The 12,089-nt window shown below is 55.7% G+C and overlaps 5 protein-coding genes across 5 annotated transcripts; 3 read left to right on the top strand and 2 right to left on the bottom strand.

Annotated features, from left to right (window-relative positions):
- Positions 1–376: 376 nt before the first annotated feature.
- On the top strand, positions 377–2,551 carry CORC01_12840 (FYVE zinc finger; the record flags this gene model as incomplete). The annotated part of the gene is made up of 3 exons (XM_022624458.1): positions 377–655; positions 708–730; positions 787–2,551. 3 exons carry the CDS (start codon positions 377–379, stop codon positions 2,549–2,551), a joined length of 2,067 nt encoding a protein of 688 aa, XP_022469004.1.
- A 580-nt stretch (positions 2,552–3,131) lies between these two features.
- On the bottom strand, positions 3,132–5,848 carry CORC01_12839 (uncharacterized protein; the record flags this gene model as incomplete). The annotated part of the gene is made up of 3 exons (XM_022624457.1): positions 3,132–3,736; positions 3,799–5,518; positions 5,600–5,848. 3 exons carry the CDS (start codon positions 5,846–5,848, stop codon positions 3,132–3,134), a joined length of 2,574 nt encoding a protein of 857 aa, XP_022469003.1.
- Positions 5,849–7,836: 1,988 nt separating this feature from the next.
- Positions 7,837–9,468, top strand: CORC01_12838 (uncharacterized protein; the record flags this gene model as incomplete). Its single annotated transcript, XM_022624456.1, has 1 exon — positions 7,837–9,468. The coding sequence occupies one exon, from the start codon at positions 7,837–7,839 to the stop codon at positions 9,466–9,468; it is 1,632 nt and encodes a 543-aa protein (XP_022469002.1).
- Positions 9,469–9,610: 142 nt separating this feature from the next.
- Positions 9,611–10,233, bottom strand: CORC01_12837 (acetyltransferase; the record flags this gene model as incomplete). The annotated part of the gene is made up of 2 exons (XM_022624455.1): positions 9,611–10,125; positions 10,191–10,233. 2 exons carry the CDS (start codon positions 10,231–10,233, stop codon positions 9,611–9,613), a joined length of 558 nt encoding a protein of 185 aa, XP_022469001.1.
- Positions 10,234–11,442: 1,209 nt separating this feature from the next.
- CORC01_12836 (D-isomer specific 2-hydroxyacid dehydrogenase) lies at positions 11,443–12,053 on the top strand (the record flags this gene model as incomplete). Its single annotated transcript, XM_022624454.1, has 3 exons — positions 11,443–11,789; positions 11,853–11,905; positions 11,968–12,053. 3 exons carry the CDS (start codon positions 11,443–11,445, stop codon positions 12,051–12,053), a joined length of 486 nt encoding a protein of 161 aa, XP_022469000.1.
- Between the last annotated feature and the right edge of the window lie 36 nt (positions 12,054–12,089).

Here is a 12,089-nt window from a genome sequence, read left to right as displayed (position 1 = left end):
CCGAATGCGTTGTTCCACAGCCCCTGTCTTCTGCTCCTCCAAGGCTCCAACTGCTCCCACCGCCCTGCTTGCCATCCCGCCCACCGCTTGCTGCTGATGCTCTCAATCCCTGGCAGGGAAGGGGCCTGACGGGCTGCGCGGGAACCTGCGACTGGAACTGGAACCAACCTTAGCTGAGGTGACCCGGGAAGACGAACCACCGCCACGAACCACTTGCACTTGCGGCCTGCGTCGGTCATCTGCCATCTACACATCTTCCCCCGCCCTTCTGATACCCAACTCTCCGTCGAGTCCAAGAACCGAACCTCCCGCCGCCATCCCCTTCCTCTCCACCACCAATTCATGGTCTCGTAGCTTTCCACCTCCGTCTTCCACGATGTCCGGCCGCAAGCTGGGAGGCGGCCGCATCTTAGGCAGCGGCAAAGGCCTCGCCCCTCCCACGCCTCCCGCTATCAACGGCCACCAACGCACACCCAGTCCCTTTGCTCCCTCCGAAAGCACTCTGTCGCTCAACTCTTCCTCGGCTTCGCCTCCAGTCACAAGCCCTCTACCCGACTTCGCACAGGATCTTATCTCCAACATTAGCGTTGGCGGGCCTTCACGAGCCGTTTCCTCAAGCTCCAAGCTGGTCTGCCCAATATGTGAAGAGGAAATGGTCTGTCAAACCTTCTGCCAAGATTGAGAGGTTTTCTAACTGTCAATCCCAGTTGACGCTGCTTCAACTCAACAGGTGAATTTGGCTTTCCGTCCTGGCAACGCTGAACTCTAGTCCCTGACCCTCCCCAGACATATCGACGACAACCACCAAGAACTCCCCGAGGTCGAGCAAGATGAAGTCCGCACCTGGTTCGACAAGCAGGTGCTCAAGGCCAAGCGATTCCAACCCCTATCTATAATTAATCAAAAACTGCGAGGCCTCGACGTCTTCGAATCCAACGAGTCTCTGCCAATCGCCCCGCCGACGACCGCGAAGCTCATTGAGGGCCCGATAGAACCGGACGAGCTCATTACTCGATCGCACTGGCAACGCCAAACGAGCAACGACCGATGCACCGACCCAGCGTGCGGGAAAGGGCTTGGGGCTGTTAATGGAAGCATAAATTGTCGGAATTGCGGCAGGCTATTCTGCGAGGAGCACACCATGTATCAAATGAAGCTGTCGAGGTCTGCCCAGCATGACCCCGTGCGGGGATACTGGGTCCGAGTCTGCGAGACGTGTTACAAGTCGAGAGACGGCTACAACGACCACAACGGTGTCCTGATTGACCACACCTCGACATTTGCGGAGATGCGACGGAAGAAGGTGGAGAGGCAGAATCTCGAAGTGGCTAGGCTGGAAAAGCGTTTGACCAAGCTGACGCAATTGCTTGCGAATGCGCCCGAAGATGTCACGACAAATGGAGGTCTGCTGTCGCCTGTCGCCGCGTTGGCCGGTCAGAAGAACCAAAGGAAGCTGCTCGAGCAGTCAGTGGTCACATGGGAGGACGACGCCTCCGTCATGCAATGCCCGTATTGCCAGCAAGAGTTCGGATCCTGGACGTTTAGACGACATCACTGCCGGATATGTGGCCGGGTGGTCTGCGCCGATCCACTTACAGGCTGCTCGAGTGAGGTGGGCTTGAGCATAGCCAGTCGTGAGTCTCAATCCGCAGGATCATCACCGGCATCGCGCCTAACAGTCTCAGCTACGAGTCCTGCGACAGAGAAGCCCCCGACGGCGGCACAGCCTGGCCAACTTAGCATCGACGTTCGCATGTGTCGCGAGTGCAATCATACAATCTTCGCCAAGCGTGACTTTGCGGCGACCATCTCCCATAAGCCAGCCGACCAGCGCGCTTATGAGACACTGCGCCAATTCGAACGTGGTATCCGCCAGCTTATGCCCATCTTCCAACGGACATTACTTGCGCTCCAGCCAGAGGGGGACGATGGAACCAACGCATCAAAACCGCCGCCCACGCATGCCCAGATTCAGGAGGCCTCAAAAATCCGGAAACGTCTCACCGATGCATTCACCAAATACGACACGGCCGCACGCCGTCTCCGCGATATGAAGACGACCTCAAAGACGCAGCTTCGCCTACAGCAAGCCGTCTACGCGGCTGCGTCCACATTTTTGCACACCCATATGTTGACTCTCAAGTCTGTACCGCAAATACTACGCTCCCGGTCTTCGCAGACGTCTCGACTGCGCGCTTTGCAATCTGGTAGCGTTAACGGATCATCATCTTCCCTGCACCTATCGCCACTTCGTAATCAAGAGCTCGCCGAATCCGAGACGGCCAGCCAAGCAAGCGAGACCAGCACCGCTGTGTCGGCGCTCGAGACGGAAGAGAAGGAGGCGCGCGAGCGGCTGGTGGTCCTGGAGGAGCAGCGCTTCATGGTGCAGCAAATGGTGGACTCTGCGCGGGATGCGCGGCGGTTCGAGGAGGTCAGCGCGCTTTCGCGCAATGTGGAAGAGCTGGACAGGGAGATTGAGAGGGCCAAGAAGTTGGTGGGCGGCGTCGAAGAGCGATGGGAGGGTCTTTATGCGTCAGGTCTCGCGTCGTGAGGACTTTGCAAGATGAACAAAGGCTGGGGAAGAGGAAGAGGGCAAGGAGAAGGGGCAGCGATGTTTTGTTTTCAGAATCTCACAGCAGCATTGCAAGGCGTTTTTGGGGGCAAATTCAAACTAGGCCCTCAAGTGGCATGTTTATCTTTATCTGCTAGGTATATCTAGGCGGTCAAGCATCCATACGTGTAAGAGACGTGTTGGAAACCCCTTGACGAGTCTGATAATTGAAATTTACATCTGAATTCAGCAGTTATAGCATACGTCTCTTGTATTGTGAGCCAATGTCTTTTGAGACGAATAATATCATGATATTCTGAGCCTTGCCTTGCGCATCTCCCAATTGCCAATCCAACGCCCAAGGTTAAAAAACCTGGCAAACAGCCTCTCCTCTTTGGAATATATGAATACTGGCCAGAGGGTCCAATGGCGTGAAAAAAAAAAGGTCCTATTTCTCCAACACGGGGGGGTATGATGACGTCCACACAAAATAGCTATCCCACTGTACTCAACCGCACTTATTCTTTTTCTTCTTCTTCTTCTTTTCCTCCACCAGCCTGTTGATCCGTGATACCACCCACTAGTGCACCACGCCCTCGACGCCGCCGAGGAATCGCCTCACCCGCTCAACCTCCAATTCGCCCTTTTCGCTCTCCACCGCCCTGAGCAGACCATCAACCACGGCGTCGACCTGGTCCTCGGGCTCCCCCGTGCACATGGCCACCACGCGCCGGTATTTGACTTCAAGGTCCTTACTCCGTCCCTTGAGCGCGCCCGCCATCTTGCGCGTAACGTCCCGTCTTGCCGATACGGCGCTCAACCTCGCCTTGAGGACCGCCGCCGAGGGCAACAGGCCGCCCTCGCCGTTCGTGCCAGCAGTCTCAAGGGCGGCGCTGAGTTCCGTCTCCCACGATGAGGAGAGGGCGTTTGTCCGCCCCGCACGGTTCTGTTCCTGAGTGAGGCGGACCTGTTCTTCTTCGCGAGCGTGGCTGAGATTCGAGACCTTTTGCCGCGCGAGTTGCTGTTTGCGCAAGGTTGCTTGCATTGCTTCGAGGTTCCTCTTGGCCTCGCCTAGTTGTGCTGATGTTGTGCGGAGGGTGGTGTGGAGAGACTCGATGACGGCTTGTTTCGACTTGACTTCGCTTTGGAAGGTGGAGCTTGCTTCAGTGAGGAGATGTGTGATGGCTGATGAATGTCAGTCAGTACTATTGAAAAAAGGGGTTGGTGAGATTTGGTGTGAGACTCACATGAGATAATATCATCACTGCTTTCCTTTGTCGGTTCACTGCTGACAAGTCCGTTCTTCTCGACATCTCCATTTGCCGCGTTGCCATTGGCTCCGTTGATGATTTTGGAACCTTCGTCCGCAGGTTCACCCCCAATACCAAAGTCCACGGGTCGCAGGCCAGCGCGGTTCGCAATCTCCCCATCAGCGCCCACCTCCAGTAATTGGGAGATGATACTCCGGTTGCCTATCCGCGCTGCAATATTCAACGCCGTGTCGCCGGCGTGGTCTTGCGCATTGACAATCTCTGACATGAAGCGAGCGATGCCCATTTTGGGTTGTGACGATGGCTGGGACTGTGAGCTGGCCGGCGCACTCTCTCCCTTTCCATTGGCAGCAGCGAGTTGCCCATTGGGATTGCTGCCCTGTCGCACAACCCACTCCAAGAGGCTTTCAAGGTAATATCTGCTTGCCGCATTCCTGCCCTTGACAGCGCTCGTCATGGCAATGTGGTGCAGAACGGTCCGTCCCTTGCTATCACGGACCTCAATTGTGCTTCCAAGAACGTCGAGGAGATCGGGGAACTGTCCCAGGTCCATGGAGTTTGTCACAACACATGCTCTGACCAAGGCCGTTTCTCCAGAGGCATTGACTCGGAAGGGACTGGCCCCTGCTGTAATCAGGGCCCGCAAGAGTGACATGCGTGATAATGTAGCGGCCCAATGCAGGGCAGTGTGACTTTGTTGGTCAATAGGCATGTCCAGCTCTATGGGCGCTAATGTCCGCAGCATCTCATGCTTTGACTGGTCCGAGGTTGCCGAGTCCATGAATAGGCTCATCAACGTGCTACGCTTCGCTTCGGCGTCGGGGGACATTTCGAATGGTAGAGGACTTAGGGGGCTGTGACCGTCATGTGCTGGGGCGTTGGCCTGAGAGTAGATGAAGGATTCGTTAGGTTCCGTGGGGGATCCGGGGAATTGGTTTTGGTACATCTCCATCGAATTGTTGTTGTACCCAAAGCTGTCTTGTGGTGTCATGGTCACACGCTGCCGCTTCCTTGGCGGCTCTGGACCGTCAAACTGCTGGCTTGTTTGCTGAGTGGAATACGCCGAGTCGTTCTGGTTACCATAGTCAGAGGCAAAGCTCTGTTGGGAGTTGCTGGGGAAGTCGTCGCCATTCTGCATCGAGCTCTGGCGGCTGAAGCTGGGCGCCTTTGTCGGTCCGTTGCGGCTCCTCGGGCCAGGAGAGTCGAATCGCGCCTTGCTGATAGCAGCGACGGCGTGCGACGCAGTGCTCGAGATATTCTTGAAAAAGGTGCCGTTGAGGCCGGCCATGGCGTTCGTCCTCGCCTCGTTTCCGGCATTGTACATTCGTTTCCTCTGCGCAGCCATAGCCTGCTCTTTGGTCGGCGTGTTGAAGTCTCCTCGGCCTGCAACTCCTCCATCTTGACCCATGTCGTACGTCAGCAAGGGACGCAAGACCTCCTCCACGCCATATTGGCGGCACACTTCGACGCCTCGCTCAAACTTGATCCAGGTGCCCTGATATTTTCCATAGCCTCCCTGAACCTTTTCATGTTCGCCAGTCTGGATTTCCTTTTCAAGAATCTTTGTGCGCTTTCCCTTGTCGACACCGGCAACCTTTAAGATCTGGGTAGCATTAAGCCAGCTGTCTTGCCGCCTGCGCATAACGGCGACACCATTGACTTCCATCTCGTAGACATCGACGCCGGAGTAGACGGCCTAGTTGTGGTTGTCAGTGCGACTGCCCAGCAAGGACTACTACATCGAGGGAGTGCGATGGCAAGCAGGACCGGTACTTACGCTGTAAATCTGTGGGGCGTCATTGGCGAGCCTCGAGTCCCCTCCATAGGCTCGGTAGCCGCCCTGGGATTGCTGGCTCATTGTAAAGGACTGTTGCGAGGAAGGTTGTGATTGCGATGCGGAAGGCATCATGGTGGTGGCGGAGGGATTCCCGCGATTGTCGTAGGGTCGGGCGGTGGAAAAGGACGAGTTGCGGCGGGAATGGAGGGAGTTAGCGGGTTGGCTGGTTATGAGGGTGGTCGAAGACATGTGCCAGCGCTAGCACATTGGAGGCGAGGAACCGACGGCGAGGCGATGGGATCCGGAGGCGGAGGCGGAGGAAGGGATAGAGCCAGGGGGGGGAGGTTGTAGAAGGACGACGGCTCTAATTAAGTGAGGTGATTGATCAATCGACGTTGGCGAACCTGGCGAATGTAGAGGATGAGGGCGGCAGGAGATTCGGAGTATGCGCTGATTCAAAATGCGTGCAGCCGCCGTCTTGGTCCTTACAGTCTTTCGCAGGGGTTCGATGTGCGTTGCGTTGCTTTGCGGTGGTTTGCGTTGCGCCGCCACCTTTGGCCGGGTGCTTTGTATGTGGTACTATGCTGAAGTAAACCGATGCAGCAGCAGCAGCAACGGAGAGTAGAGCAGGGCAGCTGGAGGGACAAGCAGCAGCAGAGGCGTGGGTTGTGAGTGAAAGGATGCGTAAGGGAGCCGAAGTTTGGGTGGTGGGCGGCTTTTTCGCACGTGAGAGAAAGGTCGTCGGGTTCGAACAGACAGAGGCTGCGGATCTGAGGTTCAGAAAGAGGCAAAGATGGCACCCAAAAAGAAGGGTGAGGTTGAGATTGGAGCGTCCAGACAACGGCGGACTGGAGATCAAGTGGATATCGGACAGAGTTCACAACTGCGAGTATTCGTCGCCTTGGTTGCCGGGCCCGAAAATGAAAAAGGCCCGCGGCGCTGAGCCCGAAAAGGGAATTTCAATTAAAGGTGTCGGGGACGTGTCTGTTTCGCGAGGGCGTGTTCTCGATGGCTGAGCGTGTCGCGCGTCTCAATTTACGGGGGAAGAAAAGAGTCAGGGCGAGGGACCTGGCGTCTGGCGTGCGGCGTGCGGTGTGCCTGGGCAGTGAGGTGGAAGGGACGGGCGGACTGTGGACGGACCCGACGGCTGACTGGCTGGCTGGAATTGACTCAAGGGCGGGAAGAGAGGGGGAGAATTGGCGCTTTCCCATTTGTTAAGCGAGACACACAGGCCATTATTCGGCAAGCACACAAGGTACCTAAACTGGGTGTGAGCGTGTTGAGGTAAGACAAGTACGTATTTTCCAAACTCCCCACCAGTGCCACCCCTCTGGGGACGGTCCCCTCCAACCTAAGGTACCGTGCTACCGTACCTAAGCAAGCTAACTTAGGTAAGGTAACGCGCTCTGGAAAGTAGAGGCAAAGGGAGGGGCGTGACGCGTCTCACTCTCGACTCACCGAGCGGCAGCGCTGTTTCCCGGTCAGACTTATCAGACCTCTTATCGCGTCTCTGCCCACCTCACCTCAGTCATTAAAGTCAAGCATCACTGTGCTCCCCTAAAAAAGGAGGGGCAGTCACAAGGCATGGAGCATAGCAAGCACTTTTTGCTCTGCATTCACTGCCTTCCTTGAGGCACCTACATACGGAATACCTGGGAACAATTCTACATGCTGCTCTCAGCCACGCCTCATGTCACACCGCAGCATCAGAGTGCTTTAGGTCTGGCGCGGGCCATGAAATGAAGTCAACCTGAATGCCTCATTGCTTGTCTCCAATACCTTGCATGTAGACACGTCATTGCCTGCCTTACGGATACTCTCGAATGCTTTCCCTTCACTGTGAAATCTCATGTAAGTGTCCGAAGCCGGGACCGACAAAGAGGTGCCCCCACCTCCGGAGCTTTGGCCCTAGGCCCGTCGGCCTCTGTCCAGCCGAACCAACGAACCAACGGCAGCGGCGCAAGAGCTTGCAAGTTGCAGGCGACTGTGCAGGTCCTGCCAGGCACCAAGGGCACCACCACCACCACCACCACCTTCTTGATGCTCCTCTGCATTATCATCTGCATGCATCCTGCTCGACATCGCACATGCGTCTCTGCCCGACCCGGCGATAATCACAATGACGAGAAACCCGGTCTCTTCATAACCTCAGCTCCCCTTTTTTTCTACTCCTCTTGGTCTGTTGCTGTACCTTTGCGACGGCCTGCATCCCCAAGTGATCCTTCTCAACCGCTGCAATGCGGACCCGAATACCTCTGCCACATCCCGTGCAGCCGCTGCATGTCTACCGCCACCTGCTGCGCTCTGCCTCCTACTTCCCTCCATCCATGCGACCCTTTCTCGACCATCGCATACAAACCTCCTTCCGAGACGAGCGAGAACGAATGGCAGAACGCGAGCCGGCCATCCTCACATCCCTCAATCCAGCAGAAGCGAGAGAGAAGGAAGAGGATCGTCGCTACAAGGTCCTTGCCGATGCAAAACAAAAGATACCCGTGCTTCAGGCTGCCGTCGAAGGCGATCAAGCCCGTCTACGTCGTGTCATGTGGCATGTCTTTGGGCGACTCGGCAAACAGCGCCGCGAGCTCATGGCCTCGTTTGTCGTAAAGGCGCCAGACCCCAATGCCGACCCTGCGGAGCTAGAAGAGCGCGCAAAGAAAAAGGCCATATGGAGAGAGATCATGAAAGAGCGCGCCAAAGTTCATCCTTGGGACCGCGAGTACACAAGGGACGAGCCTGCGCCCTGGCTTCGCCAACATCTCAGTCCCATGGAAGAGAATTGGGACCTTCCCAAGCTGGATCGATATCTCAAGGCGCAAAAGACTCAGCAGCGCATGGTCACCGGCGCCGCGTTTCCCAGAGGAACCATCGGCGATCTCGACCCCCAAAAAAAGGTACCCGAGCAGGACATCTGGGGCCGGCCAGTAGCATTGCGGAGAGTGACGAAAATCGTCAGAAGGTTCTGGAAGGCTCAGGCCGACAAAATCATGCCCCCAGTATCGCAGGCAGATTGGGAGTCTCTAGAGCAACTCGCCTGCGGTGAGGCGCCTCCCGAGATGTACAGGATGTTGAAACGAAGGAGCATCGCTGTCCCCATTGGAGCGCCCCCGTTGTCCAACGAGTTCCTCATAAGAAGGAAGCAAATTGCGTCACTCCTGGACAACGGAGGAAACGAATTGGATCAATGGCAGTGGCAGGCCTCTGCCCAACTCCCTGTCCGCAACGCCGAACGAGCAGGTGCCCGAAAACTAACACTCCTCACCGGCAAGAGAGATTTCGGACCATATTCGCAGGCAAGTCGCCTCACTCTTGAATATGACGTTGGGACCAGGGGCATAATAGAGCAGCCGAGTTCAACCAGCGTCTATTCCAAGCGGAATCTACGGCGCGAATATCAGAAGATGTGGCAGGCAACCTCATACATGAAAGGGGCCGAAAGCAAAGCGGCAAGACCTGTGTGGGGTCGCATTGAGCCAAAGCTACCTATGGCTACTGCTGCACATCGTCATCTCTTTGAGGGCGTCGACGCCAAGGGTCGCATGCCGAAACCAGAGCTACCCAAGATCGAAATGACCAGCAACGCTATACCCAATGGTGAGGAAGCCAAGTCTAGTGGCTCTAAGCAAATCGGGTCGGGTAGTCAACTCGGTACGACTAGGGAGCCTCGGTCAAAGTCTCCTGGTTCTAGGAAGTCTGAATCTCCTCGCGACTTGGAGACGACGCCCGGCAGCTTCGCAAACTTCAAATTCTCCAATCCCAGGGATTCCAAGCCGCACTACTCAAGGATTACCAAGTCGAGTGATTCGAGGCGCGCCAAGCCTGATATCTTTGACGTCAAGATGGGCGGCCAACAAGGTCGTCGGTCCTGAAGAAATCATGTCGCCTCCTACCTAGTATGCATGGCATCTATTCGTACGGGTCCAGGGACGCTCAAATACCATGGGGTCAAGATTCTCTATAATGCTGTACCATATGATTGTAACTGTATTCTCCTATAGAGACTGGCGCTCTTCATGAATCAAGCAAGCCAGCTAGCTTCGGCAGGGCGTCGCCATCGACGCGCATGCCTACCCAGTCGTTCTTGGCCTTTGCGCCAATGGACTCGTAAAACTTGATACTCGGCTCGTTCCACTTCAAGACAGACCACTCCAGCCGACCGCCGTCCATGGCGACGACCTCCTTGGCCAAATCAACGAGGAGGCGCTTGCCATAGCCCTTCTTCCTCTCGGACAGGCGCACGTAGAGATCCTCGAGATAGACGCCCGGCTTGGCGCGCCAGGTGCTGTAGTTGTAAAAGTACAGCGCCATGCCGACGCCCTGGCCGGCCTCGTTGAATAGGAGGAGGCATCGCGCGGGCCTGGCCGGTGATGTGGGCTCAGTCTGGGGTTTGCCCTGCGTGTAGGTTGTCTGGTCTGACGGGGCGAACGCGATGGTGTTTCCTAGAGTCTCCTCGGTGGCCAGCACGCTGTCGAGCTCGTGCTCGTAATCTGCGAGCTCTTTGATGAGGCTCAAGATGGTGGGGATATCTAGTGGGGGTTGGTGTAAGTCCCGGCTCCATCATTCTGGTAGTAGAATGCCTGCGTCCACTTACCCTCCCGACGAGCGTGTCGGACAGTTGGGCCGGAAGATGCCATTTCCAAGTGTGTTTGATAGCAAAAGATGCTTGAATTCTAAGATGACTAAGGTTACAATATAGAAGACTAGCAGAGCCTCTTCTACAGTGATGACGAAGCAATATTTATATCTCTACTGTGAGGTATCCATACGATGTTAAAACATGACCCTCAAGGGCGCGCCTCATGACATGGGGTGGGGAAGCTTGGATGCATGTCCCCCTCAACCGTCCGGCAGAATTCAGCTGTGCTTCTCACCGCCTGCTGAGATGTTTCATCCGGCTCTCAGTGTTGCCATATTCAGCAGATTATTGTTCACATGGCATCTCAGAAGTTTGGTGACATCTCAGAAGATTGATGAGATCACATGAATGAAATCGCCAACAGCCTAGGGCGTGAGTGTGGAGATGAGCAGCGAAACTGCTCTTATCGTCAATTACAAAGCCTCAGGGTTTCATTCCGGAGGGCCCCGATCGATTAGATTACATGGCCATACATCAAGTGATCGACGTAGGAACCTATGGACAGATAGATAAAGATTTTTTTTCTTGGGTAGAACTCAATGGCGTTTCCAGTCTCAGAATCAACTTCAACTCAGGCGTTTTGAACGGGAGTTGACTCTGAACGGCATCCATTATCCCAACTCGCGTCGCCGACACCGGGCCGGAGCGGATTGATGATTGATGCCAACTCCCCTCCAATGCCGCTTCGCAATTGGAGCATATGGACCTTATCCTTGCCCAGCGATGATGACATGGACAATGTTCCCAAACCCGAGCGCACGCCATTGACCCAATCGTTCCCCCCACACTTCTAGTGTCTGATAATTCTGTAATCCGTGATAGTACTTGGTAAAGTATTCCCCACCCCGGCCATCGGTCGCAGCGGCGGCTTTCCGACCTGCCTGTTGCGCAATCCGACCCTGCGATGCGCAAAGCGACTTTATCCCCCCGCACTGGACGAATCCCATAAAGATGCCGATGGTGGGTTGAAAGCGAGCGCGTTGAGCTTTCAGAAGCCTGGCTGCTTTTGCTTTGTGATCATCAGCTGAAACCAAATCCTCAATTCCGTCGGAGCTTCTCAAACTCTCAACCAACACAACGGCTCTCATCTCATCCCGAGTACTTAATCCTCTACTGTGTACACCTTAGCTTTACCCGCCCGACCCTCTGCTTTCTTGAGATTCCTCTGAGGCGTCTCTCAGGAAAACACATCGCCGCGCCAATGATCATGCTCCTCCCACCGCCGAACAAGACCCTCAAGGGTCACAAGCTGCTCGTCCTATCGCAGTTCCCGCTGCCGCAGCAGTGGCTCGACAAGGTGCACGCCGAGTTTCCCGACCTCGATGTTGTGCATCACGAGCTGGGCTGGGCTGACAAGAAGCCGGGAGACACGTTCAAACACGACGAGTGGAAGGACGTGACAATCCTGCTGACCGGCAGCGCCCTGCCAGCAATCGACGACGCGCCCAAGCTGCACTACGTCCAGCTCCAGAGCGCCGGCGCGAACCACATACTCAAGGATCCGTTGTTCAAGGATACCGACGTCAGCTTCTGTACAGCCAACGGCGTCCATGGGTGAGACTTTCGCGCTTCTGGAATCACTGGCTGGAAAAGTCCCTACTGACTGGGTGAGCGTAGACCTCAGATCTCCGAATGGATCATTACAACCTTCCTCTCATTTCAACATCAGCGTAAGAGACAGCTCATCGTAAAAGATCAACCCCGAAACCTCTCCTCTGACATCAATGCCCAGTCCCCACCTACATTGACAACTACCGCTCCGGCCACTGGCAGCGCGGAGACGACTTTGTCGAAGACGCCGTCGGCCGCACAATGTAAGTCGTCATTTCCTACCATCTCCTCCAAACCCCCCCC

The sequence above is a fragment of the Colletotrichum orchidophilum genome, assembly GCF_001831195.1.
Source record: "Colletotrichum orchidophilum strain IMI 309357 chromosome Unknown Scaffold_168.1, whole genome shotgun sequence".
NCBI lineage: Eukaryota > Fungi > Ascomycota > Sordariomycetes > Glomerellales > Glomerellaceae > Colletotrichum > Colletotrichum orchidophilum.
This window is presented reverse-complemented; position numbering and strand designations above follow the sequence as displayed.